The 23089-nt window shown below is 48.4% G+C and overlaps 1 protein-coding gene across 3 annotated transcripts in view; it reads right to left on the reverse strand.

Moving 5' to 3' along the window:
* Positions 1 to 23089, reverse strand: part of LOC137528772 (N-acetyllactosaminide alpha-1,3-galactosyltransferase-like) — a 158296-nt gene that overhangs the window by 26151 nt on the left and 109056 nt on the right. For all 3 annotated transcript variants that reach the window (XR_011023462.1, XM_068250336.1, XM_068250337.1), the window contains exon 2: positions 21485 to 21558. Coding sequence is in view for 2 of the 3 variants with exons in the window: in XM_068250336.1 (XP_068106437.1) it covers positions 21485 to 21558 (74 nt within the window). In the remaining variant the exon portion in view is untranslated. The remainder of the gene's footprint in view (positions 1 to 21484; positions 21559 to 23089) is intronic.

Genomic DNA, 23089 nt, shown 5'->3' on the forward strand with positions numbered 1-23089 from the left:
ACAAATGGGCAAATAAAATGTGTGGGTTTATCTTCAGTAGCACTTTTTTTTATTTTTAAACAATAATGGCTAAAAAATGAGATTTTTTTTTTCATTTTTTCCCCTTATTCTTTTTAAAATGCAAATACAATAAAATGCTGTATTTTTCGGACTAAGACACTTCTGACCATAAGAAGCACCTAGGTTTAGAGGACTAAAACTAGGGGAAAAATATATATACTAAACCTGGGGTATCCATGGTGAAAAGGCATCTTGTGGATTATGCCCCCTTTGTACCTCTTATGTCTCCCTGTGTCCTCAATCCCCCACCCGTAAGAGCCCCCCTGGTTTCCTCCTGTGTCCCCCATGTGTCCGCCTCTGTAATCCTCTATTCCCCTTTGTGTCCCCCTTGTGTCCTCATGTGTCCTCCGTTTGTTGCACTGTGTCTTCAGCATGGGCACAGTACACGGAGTCCCCGACATTGCGGCGGGTTGGAGGCTCGTATTGGCAGGCGTTCACAAGTCAGGAACTCCCTGCATTTGGACTGTAAGACACAGTGACTGTTTCCCCCCACTTTTGGTGGAGAAAAAGGAGCGGGATACGAAAATTGCTCTGTTTTTTTTAAAGGGGAATAAACCTGTGGTAGGGAAATGGTTAAAAATGAAAATTTGTCTGCAGAAAACCACTGGCGTTTTCCGCGGGCCAAGTGTGAACCCTCCCTCACTAAAATGCATTAATTCCGTCACTGTCCAGTTAGGTGTAGCGCCCCCACCCTTGGGTGTGGCAGTGCCATTATGGGTTTCAGTTAACGTCTGCCTCCAGCACTGATGTTTGATGTCTCACCTCCACACCCACACATGCAAACTATGTAGCTCCAGCCAGGGAGGGAGAGAAAATCCAAAATTATGAGCAGCTGCAACATTTTACAGAGTGACCTTCTCAATGATCCGAGTTACCACCTGTTACTGTCCCTCCTTTCACTAATCGGTATCACTGGCAGAAATGGAAGGGGCTGCAAAACAGAGTGCACACAGCATGGGCATTGTGGCCCCCTCCCCCCCCCTCCCTCTTCTGATTCAGTTGTGCTACTTGGAGTCTCTGGATCGAGTGCAGCTCTGGCACTGGGGCTAATTAAGCCAGGTGTTGAGAGAACGTCAGGATTGGCTGCTCAACAGATTGAAGGCAGCTAGATCAACACTTCACAGATCCCCTCCCCTTGTTCTTTTAATGTTAACCATATGTCCAGTGGTGTAGCCATAGGGGATGAAGAGGTAGCTGTGACGCCGGGCGACGCCCAGTCGTCCGAGGATTCGCGGCCGATTGTCCGATCGCAACCGTGATCGGAAAACTGACATTCTTTATTTTTAAATAGAAGTTTTTCCTTCCTGCCTTCCCCCCCTTTTGCCATGAGGGCTGAATGGGCCTGCGTTAGCATATTGCTAAAGCAACCTGGTTTAGCAAGAAATCCTTTTAAGGCTCCCGGAAAAGCTCTGGTGACACTAATGTGCTAATTGGGCAGAGCTGAAATACCAACAGAGTCTATTCAACAGGGGAAGCTAGCACAGCATGAGGTCTATTGACACCTACATTCCTCCCAGTCTTGACGGCACCGACTAGACTGAGTATGGAATGCATGGTGTTGATAACTTTGTCACATTTTGCAAATACCATCCATGGGAGGAATATGAAAATTACATAATTTTGTTTCCCTAATTCTGTAGAAGATGGTGATACTAGACATAGCCAGGTAACCCGAGCAGGGGCTGAGATATGAATAATGGGGTCCCCGTGCGCCCCAAATATTGCAAGTTTGATGTCCTATGAACGTGTATTTTCAGCCCAATCTGAATATGAAATCGGTTTGCATGTGCGACAAACCCCCGGCGGAATATGAAATTGGACATATTTTGTGGATGGTTGGAAGTTCCTCCCCAGAGAACTCACTGCCTGACACGCCCCTGGGCTGAGCTTGAGACTCCGCCCAGAAATGTCAGTGCTCAAAACTGATTGCATGAGGACTCCCAGATTTTTTCCCCCACTTTCCATCATACCGAAAAGACTGCCACTGCTTGGGGAAATAGCAGTGGCCATCTTGTAGGCGGAGCAACGGCCGTGTGGTTCGGCCATATTGCGAACGGACTGCAACAAAGGAACTTTGTCTTTTCCCGAACGGACTTTCCACAGAATCATAAGTATTCGTTCTTTTTATCCCTTTTTCTTTTATGTACTGTGTTATCACTGTCTCTCATCGTTTAATTGTTCACGATTGTCTGTATATATTAATTATTTATATTGTAACAAATAAAGGCTTCTTAAAAGGTCTTTACCTCTCAGTAAACCTGCTATTCAGTATACACAGACGAGACCTAAACTTCCGAAGGGACGCTACTGTTTTGATAGATAGATAGGAATTGCACAGTTTTAACCGTTTTTTTGTTTCACAGGTCTATAGCCAGTTAGCAGTTTTCTCTGGGCTGATAGAAAACAGAGATGGTGGCAGATCTACCCCTGGGTTGGAGTAAAAGTGTATTTTCGTAACCTCACAGGCTCCCTACTGCGTCGTGACGCTCAAACTCCGCCAATTCTACGCAGATTGCGTCCATAGCTCTCAATCTGTGTGCTAGAATCGGATCGGAAGGTTTTGCGTGTTCACGGCCAGTGGGGCTCCTGTGACAGTGGTCGGCAGCGTTTGGGATCTGTGTGTGCTGATAGTATCTCAGGTAGGGCTATCGAATTAGCCCTATCGAGAGACGAACTAATTCGTTGGTAGTGACTGAGTGCAATATATTTTTCATATATACAGAGAGACTGTGTAACCAGTACCCCTCCCCTAAGTTTTCTTTTATTTGGCATGGAAATGTCCGGGAATTACAAGGTCATGGTCCTATCCGACCTGCAGAGTCTGTGCGAGGCGAGAGGCATGGACATCCGCGGCAAGAAACAGCAGGACCTGATAACGGACTTGTACCGATGGGATAGCCAGAATCTGCGGACGCTGGAGGTGTCCACTGTGGAGGACACCGGCTCATCTAACGCAAGTCGAGGGGAACCAGAGACTGAAGATCCTGTGCGTACCGAGGTTGAGCAACCCGCGGGCAATGCGGCAACAGATACGCAGGAGGCTGTCAGTGTGATCCCCGACCCCAGAACCCCTGAAAGTACTCGCCTGGAACCGGCCAGTACTGGACTGTCCAGTTATGTTGATCCAGTAATGCAGCAGGCATTGCAAAAGCTGATGGAAACTGATGTGGACAAGTACCTGCAGTACATGGCGGAGCAAAAGCGAGAGGAACGCCAATCTGCAGAGGCGCGGGAGAGACGACAGCATGAGCTGAACATGGCGAAAGTGCAGCAAGCCAGCCTGAGTTCAACGCCCAGCCTCCCTGCTGAAGGGACTGCCGCTCCAGTAAGTGCAAAATTTAAATTTGCTATTATCGAAAAAGACACTGACATTGACTTGTTTTTGAGGTCTTTTGAAAAGGCCTGCCGTCAGTATCGTCTGTCCCAAGACCAGTGGGCCAGACATCTGACACCCTTGCTGCGCTACAAAGCGCTTGATGCTTTCTCAGAGTTGCCTGTGGAAAAGGACAATGATTATACCACTATAAAGGAGGCTATAATCACTAAGTACCAGCTGACGCCAGAAGCCTACCGGAAAAGGTTCAGGTCCTGGCAGAAAAAATCTACTGATTCTTATCAAGATGTGGTCAGCAGTCTGCTCACCACACTCCGCCAGTGGACGCTAGGCCTCACTAAAGGGTCTTACGGTGTCCTGGAGGACTTAATCGTCCTGGAGCAGTTTCTGAACATTTGCCCGGCTGACGTACGCCAGTTTGTGCTGGAGCGCCGACCGGCGTCAGCGACGGTCGCTGCAGACCTCGCTGAGACCTTTGCAACGACCAGGGTGCCGGAGACCCGCAGGACTGCCCCATCTAGCTGGAGAGGAGGTCAGTCCCACAATTTTGCAGACTCTCCTACCTCTGTGAGCCGTGCGCCCCAGAGGCCATCCAGCGCAGCTGCTGCGTCCAGGCCTGCAGTAACAGAGGGCATCACCTGTCACTTTTGCCGCAAGCCCGGACACATGAAGTTTAACTGCCCGGAGCGGAGGCAGACAGCGCCAGCTCCTGCACCACCTACACCTCGCCCACGGCAACTGCCGCCAGCCAGCGCACCCCAGCCGGGAGCACCCAACAACGTCATGTTCGCAGGTGGGAGAGGGATCCACTCCGCTACGAGCAACCACCAGCTGGTTACAGTGAACGACCAGCTTGTTACCGGTTTCCGCGACACTGGAGCGGATGTCACCCTGGTGCGTGCGCACCTGGTCCCGACGGAAAATATCCTCCCTGACAAATACCTTACCCTCACTGGAGTGGGGGGCACTCTTTCTCGCATTCCCCAGGCTCGGGTGTCCATCGATTGGGGGGTGGGGGTTCAAGAGAAGGTTGTTGGGGTCCTGGACCAACTGCCGGTCCCAGTTTTGTTGGGGACCGACCTGGGCAAGCTTGTGTCCTATTATGAACCTGCCCCAAGCCCCTCAGACTGCCAGGAGGGAGACGGACTCTCCGCCCACACTAAGGTACTTTGCACCAAGGGGCAAGAACAGGGGGGAGGTGGGTTGAATGTGCCCAGTCCAGGGGTACCGAGTCCAATAGTACCTGTGTCACAGGTACCTGTGTTTGATATACCGATTGTTTGTGATGAAAATGTTGTTGTACCTGTCACTGTAATTCATGCATGCAGCCAGGATGTGAGTAATGCCAGTATGTGCCAGTCTGAAGGTGTACCTGTACTGGCAGTAACACGCAGCCGCGCTGCTCAGAACCTGGGCTCAGAGCAGGTGGAAGAGGTTCCGGCCTCCTCCCCCTCCTCTGACCACAGGGATGGTAGCCTTCAGCCACTAACTGCATATGCCACGGGCCAGCTGGCTGGAGAGCGGTCATTTGATGTGGGTGACAAGGTATATGCCCTTCTTCCCGTGAGGCAGAACAAGCTGCAAGCAGCCTGGGAGGGGCCTTTTACTGTAGTGCAGCGGTTAAATTCTCTGACGTATCTAGTGAGCATGGGGGGCAGGAAGCAGAAGAGCTTTCATGTAAACATGCTGAAGGCCCACCATGACAGGACCCAGTATGCGCTGCCAGTGTGCAGCCGGTTAGAGCAGGGAGAGGCAGACCCCCTGTTAGACCTGCTGGCTGACGTACGAGATGTGGACGGCGACCTAAACGTCAATCCACAGCTCGCCTCAGCCCAGCAAGAGCAGTTACAGAAGGTGCTGGGCCAGTACCAGCACACCTTCTCCGGTATCCCGGGGCGGACCAGTATGGCGGTGCATGGGGTAGATACAGGTACCCATCCCCCCATCAGGCAGTCAGCTTACCGTGTCTCTCCCGAGGTACAGGCGGACATGCAGAAGGAGGTGAGGGAGATGCTGGAGTTAGGGGTGGTTCAAAAGTCCAGTAGTGCCTGGGCAGCCCCTGTTGTCCTGGTCCCCAAGAAGGACCAGACAACTCGGTTCTGCGTAGACTACAGGAAACTGAACGCCATCACCACTACAGACGCCTACCCCATGCCTCGCATTGATGAGCTGCTAGATACACTGGCATCAGCCAGGTACCTATCAATCATGGATCTGAGCCGGGGGTATTGGCAGATACCACTTGCACCTGACGCGAGGCAAAAGTCGGCCTTCATCACCCCTTTCGGCCTCTTCGAGTTCACGATGATGCCCTTTGGGATGAAGAACGCCCCTGCCACGTTTCAGCGGGCCGTGAACGACCTGCTAGAGGGAATGCAAGGGTTCGCTGTAGCGTATCTGGATGACATTGCGGTGTTCAGCCCCACCTGGGAAGAACACCTCAAACACCTGTCCCAGGTACTAGAGAGGCTGGCCATGGCCAATCTGACGGTTAAACCGAGTAAGTGTCAGATTGGCATGACCGAGGTGCAGTACTTAGGTCACCGGGTGGGGGGTAACACCCTGAAACCTGACACGGGAAAGGTGGACGCCATCCTGGCATGGCCTCGACCTATCACGAAAAAGCAGGTCCAGGCGTTCCTGGGGACCGCCGGCTACTATAGGAAATTTGTTCCCGCCTATAGTACACTGGCGAAGCCCCTGACCGATGCCACTAGCAAGAAGCACCCCAAGGTTGTTAGCTGGACCCCCGCTTGCGAGAATGCCTTCCAGGCCTTGAAGCAGGCCCTCGCAAGCGCCCCTGTGCTTCAGGCCCCAGACTTCAGTCGTCGGTTTGTGGTGCAAACCGATGCCTCTGACTACGGTCTCGGCGCAGTCCTCAGCCAGGTGGATGGAAAGGGGGATGAACACCCTATCCTCTACCTGAGCCGGAAGCTCCTGCCCCGAGAGGTAGCCTACTCCACAACTGAAAAGGAGTGCCTGGCGATCGTGTGGGCCCTACAGAAACTGCAGTCGTATCTGTACGGCCGCTCCTTCACGATCGTCACTGATCACAATCCCCTGAGTTGGCTAAACCGTACTGCTGGAACCAACGGCAAGCTCCTACGGTGGAGCCTGTCATTGCAGCAGTACGACTTTACGATCCAACACAAAGCAGGCAGCCGACACCAGAACGCTGATGGGCTGTCGCGGTGTCAGGGGGAACCCGACCCAACAGCGCCAATAGCTGCTACGGAAGGCGTCCTGTTGACACCTCCCTGAGCAGAGCTCGGGAAGGGGGAGGTGTGACGCCGGGCGACGCCCAGTCGTCCGAGGATTCGCGGCCGATTGTCCGATCGCAACCGTGATCGGAAAACTGACATTCTTTATTTTTAAATAGAAGTTTTTCCTTCCTGCCTTCCCCCCCTTTTGCCATGAGGGCTGAATGGGCCTGCGTTAGCATATTGCTAAAGCAACCTGGTTTAGCAAGAAATCCTTTTAAGGCTCCCGGAAAAGCTCTGGTGACACTAATGTGCTAATTGGGCAGAGCTGAAATACCAACAGAGTCTATTCAACAGGGGAAGCTAGCACAGCATGAGGTCTATTGACACCTACATTCCTCCCAGTCTTGACGGCACCGACTAGACTGAGTATGGAATGCATGGTGTTGATAACTTTGTCACATTTTGCAAATACCATCCATGGGAGGAATATGAAAATTACATAATTTTGTTTCCCTAATTCTGTAGAAGATGGTGATACTAGACATAGCCAGGTAACCCGAGCAGGGGCTGAGATATGAATAATGGGGTCCCCGTGCGCCCCAAATATTGCAAGTTTGATGTCCTATGAACGTGTATTTTCAGCCCAATCTGAATATGAAATCGGTTTGCATGTGCGACAAACCCCCGGCGGAATATGAAATTGGACATATTTTGTGGATGGTTGGAAGTTCCTCCCCAGAGAACTCACTGCCTGACACGCCCCTGGGCTGAGCTTGAGACTCCGCCCAGAAATGTCAGTGCTCAAAACTGATTGCATGAGGACTCCCAGATTTTTTCCCCCACTTTCCATCATACCGAAAAGACTGCCACTGCTTGGGGAAATAGCAGTGGCCATCTTGTAGGCGGAGCAACGGCCGTGTGGTTCGGCCATATTGCGAACGGACTGCAACAAAGGAACTTTGTCTTTTCCCGAACGGACTTTCCACAGAATCATAAGTATTCGTTCTTTTTATCCCTTTTTCTTTTATGTACTGTGTTATCACTGTCTCTCATCGTTTAATTGTTCACGATTGTCTGTATATATTAATTATTTATATTGTAACAAATAAAGGCTTCTTAAAAGGTCTTTACCTCTCAGTAAACCTGCTATTCAGTATACACAGACGAGACCTAAACTTCCGAAGGGACGCTACTGTTTTGATAGATAGATAGGAATTGCACAGTTTTAACCGTTTTTTTGTTTCACAGGTCTATAGCCAGTTAGCAGTTTTCTCTGGGCTGATAGAAAACAGAGATGGTGGCAGATCTACCCCTGGGTTGGAGTAAAAGTGTATTTTCGTAACCTCACAGGCTCCCTACTGCGTCGTGACGCTCAAACTCCGCCAATTCTACGCAGATTGCGTCCATAGCTCTCAATCTGTGTGCTAGAATCGGATCGGAAGGTTTTGCGTGTTCACGGCCAGTGGGGCTCCTGTGACAGTAGCGACCGCACCAGGGTCTCTGTACCAGAAGGGCCAACTAGGGGCCATCCTTCAACCGCTTTTTTAGCGGTTTATTGGTGCTATGCTGATTACCTATTATCCCCTCTATGTGTCTAGATCAGGCATGGGCAAACTTGGCTCTCCAGCAGTTAAGGAACTACAAGTCCCACAATACATTGCAGGAGTCTGACAGCCACAGTCATGACTCATAAAAGCAAATGCATTGTGGGACTTGTAGTTCCGTGACAGCTGGAGGGCCGAGTTTGCCCATTCCTGGTCTAGATAGAAAATGGAGGAGCACTCAACATAAGGAGAAAATCTTGTGTGCCCAAGCCTGCGGTCTCAGTACCTATGAGACCTATCAGACATCTGTACACAAAAAGGCTGGCAACACAAAACAAAAAAATAAGCTCTTTATTAGAATGCCATTAAAATGACATAAATGTCAATAAAAAAAATAGGCTATGGCGCCATAGCCTATCTTTTATTGACATTTATGTCATTTTAATGGCATTCTAATAAAGAGCTTATTTTTTTGTTTTGTGTTGCCAGCCTTTTTGTGTACAGACTCCTCGATGCGTCTTGATTAGCTGTAACCATTTATAGACTGTTCTCCTCCCCTTCTTGCACCTCTCTGACACTGCAGCAGTCCTTGGCATGTTTTGGTGCTACATATCAACTCCTATGTATAGAACGTTTGAGGGGGCCCAATGTAAAACTCGCAATGGAGCCCAGAGCTCTTAAAGAGAAACCGTAACCAAGAATTGAACTTCATCCCAATCAGTAGCTGATACCCCCTTTCCTATGAGAAATGTTTTCCTTTTTACAAACGGATCGTCAGGGGGCGCTGTATGGCTGATTTTGTGGTGAAAACCCCTCCCACAGTGGGATGTCAGCGCCTCACAGCTCTGAGGTCCTGACATCACACTGTGGGAGCCTTGTTGCATTGTGGGAAATAACAGCTATTTCCAACTGCCAAAAAAGCAGGCAGCATCTTCCTTCCAGTGACATCACCTGCCAGCAGTAAAAATGTCACCATGCGATAAATGTCAGAATGTAAATCAGGGAGAGGAAAGATTTTACAATTAGCAAACACCGACTAAATCATTTATACATAAATATTGCAGAAATTAAGCAATTATTTAATTACATTAATTTCACTGGAATTCTTCTTTAAGCTACACCACTGCTATTCTATGTGATCTGTCTCATCTGCAGAGTCTGGCGGTGGTGGTGGGGTGTTTAAAGCAAATCTGAAAAATAAAAAGTCAAAATAAACATACACAGGTCATACTTACCTCCCGTGTAGACTACTCATCAGTCTCTTTCTTCTCTCCCGTGTCCTGTTTGTCCACTGTGATCAATGGAATTCTCTGTCCTCAATTTTCAAAATGGCCATTGCCCCATAACAGCTTCCTGGTCAGCACACCGTTAAACTGTAATATTGCCCACGTGAGCCATAGGGAAACATTGACATTACCTTGCACATCAGTTGTCCTTTCAGTTATAACTGACAGCAACTGATTTATAACTGACAGGAACTGCTATATTTCACTTCTGACAAAATCTTGACAGATCTGGAATGGATCGTTAGAAGAAAATGGTGAGCTTCTGAGAGGAACTGACGGTGAGGTAAGTATGTAATATTCATTTGCAGGCTCATCATGTGTTTATTTTACATAATTTTACTTGGTTCAGGTTCCCTTTAATGAGTACATGGAGTGCTTTGAGATGCAGCGCCTTACCAGAGCCTGGTCCTGATGCTGAATGCATCAATCAGTTAAATGTGCTGATAGTACAGATAAGATGTGGCCTCCTGTTTTGTTTGTTTGCGCACAAGAACACATTTAAACATCTGTCACTAATTGAGTTACTGAACCAGAAGCAGCCTGTGCTGGCCCTGAATGACCGCTGCAGTTTCCTGAGGGAGAGGGAGAGCAGCAATGAAGGCGTATATGCCTTAAAGTAAACCTGAGAGGAGAATAAAGAAAGATTTGATACTTACCCGGGGCTTCCTCCAGCCCCATAAGCACCTTTGAGCCTCTCACCATCCTCCCGAGTGCCTTCGTTCAGCCACAATCAACCCCAGTAATCATGCTCAGTGGCGTCAGTCGGGCTCTTCTGTGCATGCGAGACTCCTCCGTGCATGCGCAGAAGAGTGACTGGTGCTGCTGAGCAAGATTATCGAAACAGATACCAGCTGAACGGAGGCACTCCGGAGGATGGCGAGGGGCTCAGCGGTGCTTAAAGAGACTCTAACATCAAAAAGATCACCTGGGGGGTACTCACCTCGGGTGGGGGAAGCCTCCGGATCCTAATGAGGCTTCCCACGCCGTCCTCTGTCCTACGGGGGTCTTGCTGCAGCCCTCCGAACAGCCGGCGACAGAGCCGACTGTCAGTTCAATATTTACCTTTGCAGTCTCCAGCGGGGGCGCTGTGGCTGCTGTCGGCTCCGAAGTAGACGGAAATACCCAATCTCAGTCGGGTCCGCTCTACTGCGCAGGCGCCGGAAACTTGCGCCTGCGCAGTAGAACAGACCCGACGGCGATCGGGTATTTCCGTGTAGTTCGGAGCCGACAGCCGTCAGAGCGCCTGCGCAGGAGCCGGGAAGGTAAATAATGACGTCATCTTGTACGGAGGGCTGCAGCGAGACCCCCGTGGGACAGAGGACGGCGTGGGAAGCCTCATTAGGATCCGGAGGCTTCCCCCACCCGAGGTGAGTACCCCCCCAGGGGATCTTTTGATGTTACAGATCCTCTTTAAGGGCCTGGAGGAAGCCCCAGGTAAGTATCAAATCTTTCTTTATTCTTGTCTCAGGTTTACTTTAAAGGCGGGAATAGTGAGGAGCACGAATTAAGGCACCACAACTCTCAGCATGCCCCCATAGAAGAACCACAGCTCCCTGCATGCCGCCATAATGTAATCCCTGCACCTAGCATGGCATCACAGCACCCAATATGCCCATATACAGCCACCATAGCACCTAGCATAACCCACATTGCTGTGTGCTGTGGTGCCATGCTGGGTGCTATGGTGCCTCTATGGGACATACTAGGTGCTGTAATGCCATGCTGGATGTTGTGGTGCCATGCTGGGTGCTGTGTAGTGCCATGCTGGGAGCTGGGTTGCCTCTATGGGGCATGCTGGGTACTGTGGTGCCTTTACTCTCCCTGGGGTACATCCAGGGCCCCCCAGAATAGATCCAGGGCACGTGCCACTGATCTTTGTGGCTAGCAACGCCCCTGTTGCTACATAAATACACAGTAATAATACTATAGATTATAGATTAAAGGGAACCTGTACTGAGTAAGATTATTTAAAATAAACACATGAGGTAACTTCAAATGAACATTACATAGTTACCTCACCATCAGTTCCTCTCAGAAGCTCACCATTTTCTTCTGACAATGATCCCTTCCAGTTCTGACAACATTTTGTCAGAACTGAAATACAGTGGAGGAAATCATTATATGACCCCTCACTGATTTTGTAAGTTTGTCCAATGACAAAGAAATGAAAAGTCTCAGAACAGTATTATTTCAATGGTAGGTTTATTTTAACAGTGGCAGATCGCACATCAAAAGGAAAATCGAAAAAATAACCTTAAATAAAAGATAGCAACTGATTTGCATTTCATTGAGTGAAATAAGTTTTTGAACCCTCTAACAATAAAAGACTTAATACTTAGTGGAAAAACCCTTGTTTGCAAGCACAGAGGTCAAACGTTTCTTGTAATTGATGACCAAGTTTGCACACATTTTAGGAGGAATGTTGGTCCACTCCTCTTTGCAGATCATCTCTAAATCCCTAAGGTTTCGAGGCTGTCTCTGTGCAACTCTGAGCTTGAGCTCCCTCCATAGGTTTTCTATTGGATTAAGGTCCGTAGACTGACTAGGCCACTCCATGACCTTAATGTGCTTCTTCTTGAGCCACTCCTTTGTTGCCTTTGCTTTATGTTTTGGGTCATTGTCGTGCTGGAACACCCATCCACGACCCATTTTCAGTTTCCTGGCAGAGGGAAGGAGGTTGTCGTTCAGGATTTCACGATACATGGCTCCGTCCATTTTCCCGTTAATGCGATTAAGTTGTCCTGTGCCCTTAGCTGAAAAACACCCCCAAAGCAAAATGTTTCCACCCCCATGCTTGACGGTGGGGACGGTGTTTTGGGGGTCATAGGCAGCATTTTTCTTCCTCCAAACACAGCGAATTGAGTTAATGCCAAAGAGCTCTATTTTGGTCTCATCAGACCACAGCACCTTCTCCCAGTCACTCACAGAATCATTCTGGTGTTCATTGGCAAACTTCAGACGGGCCTGCACATGTGCCTTCTTGAGCAGGGGGACCTTGCGAGCCCTGCAGGATTTTAATCCATTGCGGTGTAATGTGTTTCCAATGGTTTTCTTGGTGACTGTGGTCCCTGCTAATTTGAGGTCATTCACTAACTCCTCCCGTGTAGTTCTAGGATGCTTTTTCACCTTTCTCAGAACCATTGACACCCCACGAGGTGAGATCTTGCGTGGAGCCCCAGAGCGAGGTCGATTGATGGTCATTTTGTGCTCCTTCCATTTTCGAACAATCGCACCAACAGTTGTCACCTTCTCTCCCAGCTTCTTGCTAATGGTTTTGTAGCCCATTCCAGCCTTGTGCAGGTCTACAATTTTGTCTCTGACATCCTTGGACAGCTCTTTGGTCTTTCCCATGTTGGAGAGTTTGGAGTCTGCTTGATTGATTGATTCTGTGGTCAGGTGTCTTTTATACAGGTGACTAGTTAAGACAGGTGTCCTTAATGAGGGTGACTAATTGAGTAGAAGTGTCTAACCACTCTGTGGGAGCCAGAACTCTTAGTGGTTGGTAGGGATTCAAAAACTTATTTCACTCAATGAAATGCAAATCAGTTGCTATCTTTTATTTAAGGTTATTTTTTCGATTTTCCTTTTGATGTGCTATCTGCCATTGTTAAAATAAACCTACCATTGAAATGATACTGTTCTGAGACTTTTCATTTCTTTGTCATTGGACAAACTTACAAAATCAGTGAGGGGTCAAATAATTATTTCCTCCACTGTATATCAGTTGCTGTCAGTTATTTATCAGTTGCTGTCAGTTATAGCTGAGAGGAAAACTGATGTGCCAGGTAATGTCTATGTTTCCCTATGACTCAAGTGCGCAATGTTATAGTTTAACAGTGTGCTGACCGGAAAGCTGTTATGGGGTAATGGCCATTTTCAAAATGGAGAACGAAGAATTCACTTGATCACAGTGGACAAACAGGACGCAGGAGAGGAGAAAGAGATGAGTAGACTACACGGGGGGTAAGTATGACTTGTGTATGTTTATTTTGACTTTTAATTTTCAGTTCAGGTTTTCTTTAAGGAAGGAAGCTGCTGGACTATCCAGAGGCCTTCCTTAACCGTGTTAAGTACAGGTGAAACTTGAAAAATCAGAATATTGTGCAAAAGTCCATTTATTTCAGTAATTCAACTTAAAAAGGTGAAACTAACATTAAATAGTAACCCTCTGCAGGTGTTTGGATTAATTAGCTGATTAGAGTTCAACACTTTAAGGAGAACCTAAACTGATCTTAAAAATAAAATAAAATAAGCGTTTCACTTACCTGGGGCTTTTACCAGCCCCCTGCAGCCACCCTGTGCCAATGCTGGGACAAACCAATCCTCCATTCCCCCACAGTGAGGCAGTTGAGTTTTTGACAACTTGCCAGTTGATGGCCACTGTGCCTGTGCAGTCCTGGCCATGCTCATCCCTTGATCACGCTTCCGCCACTGGGAACATCCTGCGCATGCGCAATATGAGATTTTCTCGGTCTGCGCAGGACGCTCCTGGGGGCAGGATAGAGTTTGTGCATGGCCAGGGCCACACAGGCAAGTCATCAAAAACTAAACTGACTCACTGCGGGGGAACGGAGGATCGGTTTGATCCGGCGTGGGCACAGGGCGGTAGAAGCCCCAGGTAAGTGAAACACTTTTTTAAAGATTGGCTTGGGCTCCCTTTAAGCTTACAATATTGAACCTTTTCACAATATTCTAATGGTCTGAGATTTAGATTTTGTGGTTCGCAATAAGCTGTAAGCCATAATCATCATTATATAACAAATAAAGGCTTGAAATATCTTGCTTTGCATGTAATGAGTCTATTTTATATATTAGTTTCACCTTTTATGTTGGATTACTGAAATAAATTATTATTATTTATTGTATTTATAAAGCGCCAACATATTATGCAGCGCTGGACAATAAATAGGGATACATACATTGCAACAAGGGGTGACAGACAGAGAGGTAGCAAACGGTTATACAACATAGCACAAGGTTATACATACAATCAGGGTATAAAATGCGGTTTACAGAGACCCGGCAAAACAAGTACAAGTTAGTCCATGAGAAGGGTGTCATTGCTGGGGGTAGTAAAATTAAGCAGGACACACTAAGGGAGGGGGGAGGCCCTGCCAAGGCTTACAATCTAAAATGGACTAAAGCACCATATTCTCATTAAGTTTCACCTTTTTATTAATGACTTAAGATTACTTTGATCATGAGGACTTGACTTTGTCTAATACGTAGAAATGTAATCTCTCGGCATCATCACAGTGATACTATAAGGCTTCCAGTTTCTGGGTGTGGACAGTATTTATAGTAATAAGACAGGGAACCTAATCCGGAGATTAAGAGAACAATATATCTGCTGGATGCATAAAATGACAGGCCAGCTATGAGTTACTACAGGATTCCCCCGTGTAATTAAAAAAAATAAGTTAAAAAAAAAGGAAATATCAAGCAAGTTAATAAAAAACAGATTTACTTACCTGGGGTTTCCTCCAGCCCCTGGAAGCTTATGTGTCCCTCGCCGCAGCTCCGTTCCCAGTCGGTCGCCCGGGGTCCCCTCCGTAGCAACTGCTGGCTTATGGTCATGCTCCCGTTGACAGGAAGTACTGCGCCTGCGCAGAATGCTCCTGACGACGGGAGTGTGACTGCAAGCGGCGGGCCCAGTAGCCGCCAACCTCCCCGGGTCAGCAGCTGCTACGGAGGGAACCCCGGGAGATATACTGGGAATGGAACTGCAGTGAGGAACACACAAGCTTCCAGGGGCTGGGGGAAGCCCCAGGTAAGTAAATCTGTTTTTATTTATTTTCCTGATATTTCCTTAAAAAAAATAAGTAAAAATTTTAAATTACTTGCATACACGGTAGAAGCCTGTAGTAACTGGTGGCCTGTCTGTAATTTATGTATCCAGCAGCATATTGTTCTCTTAATCTCCAGGTTAGGTTTCTTCCCCTTTTAATATAAATACTGTCTACTGGAGGAAGCCCCAGGTAAGTAAATCTGGTTTTATTAATTTGCCTGATATTTCCTTTAACCCTTTCGGGACAGGCGGCCTAACCCCACTTAAGGAACAGGCATGGGGGGTGTGTTTGGGGGTGGGGGTCAGGCAGCCGGATCCCTGGGCATGGTGTCCCTCTTGTAGCCACGGGCCCCCCTGTAGCCAGCAGCCTTTACTCACCTCCCAGACTCCAGCCATGAGCAGCTATGGACCCCTCCGCTCTGGCCGTTGTCCCCGCTCGTACTGATGCTAAGTTCCGGGTCGCGGCTTGATGACGTCATCAAGCCGGGACCTGACACTTATGTTAGAGTGAGCAGGGATGCCGGGCCAGAGCGGAGGGAAGCGCCGGGGGAATGTCAGGAAGGTGAGTAGATCCTCTTCTTCCCCCCTACTGCCGCAGCTCTAATGGTTAACACTACGATCTGCCAGAGATCGTACTGATCACGTGATCACAAGACAATCGTGATGGCTCCTGATCACGGGTGCGCACGATCGAGTCAGGAGCAGAAACGGCAGGCGGAGTAAATCCTATGCCACATTAGGCTTAGACAGCCAGGTGCAACATAGGATTTACCTATGGCAGTCCTCAAAAGGTTAACCTCTTGACGACCAGCTAACGCCGATTGGCGTAAACTGGTCGTCTGCAAGTTTCCATGGCATGGAAACGGCCGCTCGTTCGAGCGGCCTTTCCATGTCCGTTCACGGAGGCTGTCTCTGTGAACAGCCGGAGAGCCGCCGATCGCGGCTCGCCGGCAAAATGTAAACACACGAGGAAGAAATCCCCGCTGTTTACATACGGTGACCATACGTCCCGCTTTACCCGGGACGCGTCCCGCCTTTGGGGGGCGCTGTCCCAGGCTGCATGAGGTCCCGGGAAACGTCCCGCTTTTAGCAGCGGGACGTCCCGGCCTCGGGACTCTGGCCACCGTACAGTGAACTAGCCGCAGCGTCTACTAGACGCTGCGCTAGTTCATTCCCCGCAGCCCCGCTCCAGCCTGCAATGTTCACCTCCGGCAGGCACAGGCAGAGCAGGGCTACGGGAAGATGGCGTCCGGAGGCGGAGCCCTGTATTGGAGACTATTTGTCTCCAGTACAGGGCTCCGCCTCCGGACGCCATCTTGCCGTAGCCCTGCTCTGCCTGTGAGAAGCTGAGCGGGAGATTGAAGATCGTCCAGGCCAGGGGGAGCTGCACACACCAGAGGCCGGCTGCGTGAGGGGACGTCTTCTGCCAGGTGAGTAAATGCTTTTTCTTGCAGGTGAAGTGTTTGCCCACATTTTGTACTGACATATTTGCCCAAATTGTGTTCATTTTGTACTGACATGTTTGCCCGCAGTGCGTTTATCTTGTACTGACATGTTTGCCCGCAGTGCGTTTATCTTGTACTGACATGTTTGCCCGCAGTGCGTTTATCTTGTACTGACATGTTTGCCCGCAGTGCGTTTATCTTGTACTGACATGTTTGCCCGCAGTGCGTTTATCTTGTACTGACATGTTTGCCCGCAGTGCGTTTATCTTGTACTGACATGTTTGCCCGCAGTGCGTTTATCTTGTACTGACATGTTTGCCCGCAGTGCGTTTATCATGTACTGACATGTTTGCCCGCAGTGCGTTTATCATGTACTGACATGTTTGCTCGCAGTGCGTTTATCTTGTACTGACATGTTTGCCCCGCAGTGCGTTTATCTTGTACTGACATGTTTGCCCGCAGTGCGTTTATCTTGTACTGACATGCTTGCCCGCCGTGCGTTCATTTTGTATTAACATGTTGCCCGCAGTGCGTTTATTTTGTACTGACATGTTTGCCCCCATTGCGTTTATTTTGTACTGACATGTTTCCCCCCATTGCGTTTATTTTATGCTGACATGTTGCCCGCAATGCGTTTATTTTGTGCTGAAATGTTGCCCGCAATGCGTATATTTTGTGCTGAAATGTTGCCCATTGCGTGGTGTCTGGGGTAACTGTTGCTGCATTTATTATTTAATGGTCATAGTTGGCTGTGTTTGCTGCTTTGGGGTTATGGCATACTATTAAATAGCATCACACAGTTTCTGCACACCTATGATGTGAATCCACGTTTGACCACATCACGGCGTAAACACTGCTTTCTTATGCCTCGCTGTTGCATCATTACGTTAGCTCCGCCCATAGAATGTCATGGCCACGCCCATTTCACGCGCGCTGCAGACACCACATTTTTCGCATCCCCTATTTTTCGCCCCCCCCCCCCATCCCAGGTTGAGCCTTCAAAAATCTGGTCACTCTAGTTTACATCATACGACGCTGCTGTGCAGCAGCGCCGTAAGGCAGATCGACGATCCCCGGCCTCTGATCTGTGCTGCTACGGTGCACCAATGCATTAGTCCTCATTGCTATGAAGCCCCTAAGGGCTCGTTTCCACTAGGGGCGATTCGGAGCAATTCCTCGCACACAAATTCAGATGGGTAATCGCAGCCTATTGAAATCAATAGGGTTGCTTCTAAATATGTGGGCGAGGAAAAAAAAAAAAAAAAAAACAGGATCACAGGGAGTTCACGTACACACATGCTGCACGGTGCATTTCACATGATTCCAATGCTTCTTCCGCCGAAGCCAGAAGTATCAGAGTCATGTGATGCACAAGTTCGATAACTTCCTGTGACTCTGTCCCCTTGTTCGGGTGCTGAAGTGTGGTATTCGGGTTAATTTGGGTTTCTGGTATGGGGTACTTAGCCAACAGCCATGTTAGAGGAGTTCCAGGACCCTCAGCATCAGGGGAGGCATCAATACTGCCTTTTACCAATAGGGATCTACTTTTAAAACAGTACAGGTGTCAAGGACTGACTGGAACTTCTCTTCAGTCCCTGTTGACCTTCCCACAATGGAAGAGGCTTTACCCAGTAGTGGAGTCTAGGTTACCACGGGTCTTCACCCACACACCCTTGAGGAGAGTGCAGGACCACACCCCCAGGAGGGGGATGTGGAACTTAGCTGCCTAGTGCCCTACCAGGTCACTACTGGGATTACCTCAGCAAGTGGTTGGGAGAACAGAGACACTAATAGTGGAGAAAGCGTGGTCAGATGAGATCCGGAGGTCCAGGGTAAACAGAGATCAGCGTAGGTCGGGGTCACAAGCCAAAGGTCGGGGCAGGCGGAGATCAGCAGTAGTTGGGGTCACAAGCCAAGGGTCAGGGCGGGCAGCAGACAACGGTAATCCAGAAGACAAGCCAAAGATCAGGGCAGGCGGAGATCAGTAGTTGTCGGGGTCACAGGCCAAGGTCACAACAGGAGATCAGATCAAGATAATAGCAGGACTGGAACAACGGTTCACCAACAGGCTAGCCAAACTGTCAGAACGAGCAGCACTGCAGTTAGGGGCAGTGCTGCTTTTATACTGTGCATTGGCACCGAAATTAGTGCTCTGCGCATGCGCAGGGCGCGCGTAACTCTTTGCGCATGCGCGCGCAACACTTTGCGCACGCGCGCAGACGCGTGCGCTGTGCTTTGCGCACGCACGCTGCGCGCAGCACCAAACGCCGTGCTGAGAGAGGGACTACAAGGACCAGAGAGCCCCCGCGCGAGCGCACTAGAGGACGCACCCGAGAGCCCCGTGGATGACCCAGTTGGTGAGTGTGACAACAAGTACATACACACGTCCAACAAAGTGCACAACTAACTCCACGACACAACTGACCCCACGACAAACCATTTACACGACTTGTATCTTCAGCACACCAACCAACTGAACGACCAACTCATTTACAAACTGCGTTCTCATGCAAACGGAGGACTGCACGACATAGCCGCATTCAAAACAAGTACGTTGTTCAAATAATGTTTTACACACGTGGCCAACTGCATTCTGCAAGTCGTCCGAGTTGATCAGCTGGATGGATTAAGCAAACCGCCCCCGCCTAGTCCTTTGACGCGCATATACACACCTGATTGTTGCCCAATAGGCTGAAATCTGACGAGAGTCAGGCGGTTTGGTTGAGCGTGTGTAAGTGCCTTTATACAATCACCAACACTTACAGTAGGACTACTGGATGGAAAGTCTTTGTACAGTAAAACCCCCATTAACCGGCACTAACGGGGATTGGCTGATGCCAGATAAGTGTAGTTTCTAGTGATGGGAATTCCGGCTCTTCTCAGAGAATCGGCTCTTCTGAATCGGCTCCCATTAAAGAACCGGCTCTTACGGCTCTGAATCGGCTCTTCATTAAATATCACTAGACACCACTCAGAATCGGAGTAAAAGCCCCGCCCCGTCTCCATGACAACTCCAGACTGCTTCTCTGACTGGGGCAATCCCTCCTGCAACTGCTGTGCTCCGCCCCATACACGCCTACAAGCTGCAATAGGAGGACTACATCTCCCAGCATGCCTCAGCGCCCTTTATTACACAGCAAATCAGAGCTGTGTGGGGCGGCTGAGGCATCGGCTCTTTCAAAACTGAGAACCGGCTTTTGTCGTTCGCAGCAAAGAGCCGGCTCGTTCGAACGACCCATCACTAGTAGTTTCTGGTTGCTGGAGAGCCAATGTTAAAAACAGTCCTGGCAAAAAAAAAAAAGTCCTAAACCCCATGTCACAGACCGCAAGGCCGGTCTGCGGATGGGGTCAATCGATCAGAGTCAGAAATCCTCTAACACTGTCATGTTGTCCATCACGAAGCGTAAACCCGACTTCGCAATTTAATGAACTGACTCGCGAAGGGAGTGTTTGGACGCCAACGGATTCACCTCACACATACAATTCAAAGATCTGCCACCAAGCGAGTTACACAGCCCGCTACTGTAATTATGCTAGGACTTGGAGAACGCTCTATTATCCCTTTGTAGTATGCAGGAACCTGGGTCAGATCGTTATATCTGAGCCGGATTCTCGCATGCGGGTTATAAATGTACATTTCTATTAAACACAGGGTAGCGATTTCAGGAGAATAGGTACGATTGTGTATGTTCAGCAACAGGTCATAACCGCTAAACGATTTTTAAAACGTTTAATAACAAAAATGCATTACATACAGTTATATACACCAATTAACATATACACACAGAGCTTAGAAATAAAAAAGGAATAAAATCAGAAAATTCTTACTTAGTTATGCTGAGCAGTCCATTTGAAGAATGAAGAAAAAGAGTCCAGTTTAAAAGTAGGCATTAATGTTAAGGGTCCTTGAACACAGCATGCGTCGGCTCTCCTTAAACGCCTGCATGGACTTTCCTGGTCGATGGAATTTGGAGAACTGGGCGGGTTTGTTCCCGCCCCACTTTTATAGGACCTGAGTTTTGGGCTGTCACTAAATGGAAAGTAGGTGTGTTTAAGGTGGGGTTACCTCCTGGTCAGCAAAAGGGGCAGGAATTCTGTGCAATTCTAAAATGACACAATTCACCAATAACCTACGCCATTTCTGTCTGCATTGGCGCACAGCGAATCCGAGGGCAGATTCATAACCTGCGGCCGATGTGTGATCCGATGACACCAAATACCGTTAGATTAGCACGTGTGGTCTGCTAGTAAGGAGTAGTTGAGTCCCCCTGGCAGCTAACTGGTTAGAAATTGGATTAATTATTAAGCTGATTTTTAGGAACCCGAAAATATATTTGTCTTTTGACTGCGATAATCACATCTTGAATTATTAATAAATGAAATTGGTCTATTGTCTGCTAACAGTTTTTGGCGGGAAGCAAAGGGACTGATTGTTATCTGCTGAGTCTGCTGAAGCTACTCCATGGCCACCATTTGGTCCTAACTTGTAACACGTATGCGTCACCAGCTACGTGTGAAAAGCTGGAGGAGGTGGAGGGGGTGAGGGGCTCTGTTTTTAGGAGAAGAGACGGAAAAAGACATCTATTGTACATTTACACAGGACTGACAGTAATTGTGCAGGACCATACGAAAATCGTTGGTGATTGCGCACGACTGTCCGTAATGTTCGCCACACCCCACATTGTATACTTACCATAAACTCTGTATTAAAGTCTAAATACAGTAATTAAAGACAAATTAGGACAGTTTTAACTGAGCCCAAGAATACTGCTTCATTTATATGATAAAGGACTTAAATAACAGTAGATGTGTTTTAATACTCACATTAGAGACCTGATGTAAATAACATAGCTCAGAGCCAGTAGGGGGACACACAGGAGGAACCTTCGACGGTTGACCTGTTTTAAAACGCACACAAAAAAAACAAAACATTATTTCTGGTTCTGCAAAACACACACACACACACACACACACACACACACACACACACACACACACACACACACACACACACACCATCCTACCTAACCTTTTTGGACAGGGTAACCCCATCATGCATTCAGAACACACAAATACCAGAATGTGACAGTCACTATGAAATAAATGAGGCTATCCTTCTGATCCTCTGCCTCTAATACTTTAAAGGAAAGGTTCAGGGAGGGTGGGTAAAAAATAAAAATCAATTTCCACTTACCTGGGGCTTCCTCCAGCCCGTGGCAGGCAGGAGGTGCCCTCGCCGCCGCTCCGCAGGCTCCCGGTGGTCTCCGGTGGCCGACCCGACCTGGCAGCCGGCCTGGCCAGGTCGGGTCGGCCACCGGAGACCACCGGGAGCCTGCGGAGCGGCGGCGAGGGCACCTCCTGCCTGCCACGGGCTGGAGGAAGCCCCAGGTAAGTGGAAATTGATTTTTATTTTTTACCCACCCTCCCTGAACCTTCCCTTTAAGGCAGGGAACATACTTTACTGTTTTCATATGCGTTTTTCTGCACAGAAGAACTGAAAACTCATGTTAATCAAGGGGCTAGTTCACACTTAATGTGTTTTTCTTGCACAGAAAAAAAACCTGACATTCTGCATGATAATTCTGCTCATTTTGTCAGTTTTCTGTATCAATTACATTAACTGTTGTGAAAAAAAGCACACGTTTTTCTGCATAGAAACACACTTGGTGTGCAGAAAATGTGCGCAGAAAAAGCTGAGTTGAAAACTGAAAAACAAGTGTGATCCCTGCCTTAGCCATAGACCCTAAACAAGCATGCAGATCAAAGGTCTATAACACATCTGACAAGATTAGCTGCATGCTTGTTTCAGGTGTGTGATTTAGACCCTAGTGACCAGAAGGATCAGCAGGATTTCCATGCAAATGGTATTGTTTAAAAGGAAATAAATATGGCAGCCACCACTCTCATATGAATGAAAGCAATGAAACATTTGCAGTGACAATTATAACATAATAAAAGGCTGACAACCTATTAAATATCAGTAGATAGGTACTGAGCTAGAAATATAATGCATTTTAACAACTGAGGTACACTGTACAAGAGAGAGGTTGTTAAATCTGGCCACAGAGATGCCAGGAGCGTAATGGTTAAAGTGCAGAGAGTGGCATAAATAAAAGTAAGTAAACAGCACACTGAGATAAGGCTGAGGAATGTGTGAATGACAGAGCTGAATGGATGTGAGATCTTGTAACCTCCAGACCAGAGGCATCTGCTGCTATCTCAGGGGACTGAGACATGGTAGGGAGTGAGGGAAAACTTCGGAGCTCACCTCTCAATAGCTTGTAATGTAGATATATGACAAAGGCTGAGACGGGCAGGCTGCTGGATGATTGTTACTCCCTTAGACTCAGGAATGCTGTCAGCAGCACTGCGCCCCCCTGATGATTGAAGAGGGAGGTCGCCTGGGGCACGTGTCATGCCTGCATCCCT

The sequence above is a fragment of the Hyperolius riggenbachi genome, chromosome 8 (genome assembly GCF_040937935.1).
Source record: "Hyperolius riggenbachi isolate aHypRig1 chromosome 8, aHypRig1.pri, whole genome shotgun sequence".
Lineage (NCBI taxonomy): Eukaryota > Metazoa > Chordata > Amphibia > Anura > Hyperoliidae > Hyperolius > Hyperolius riggenbachi.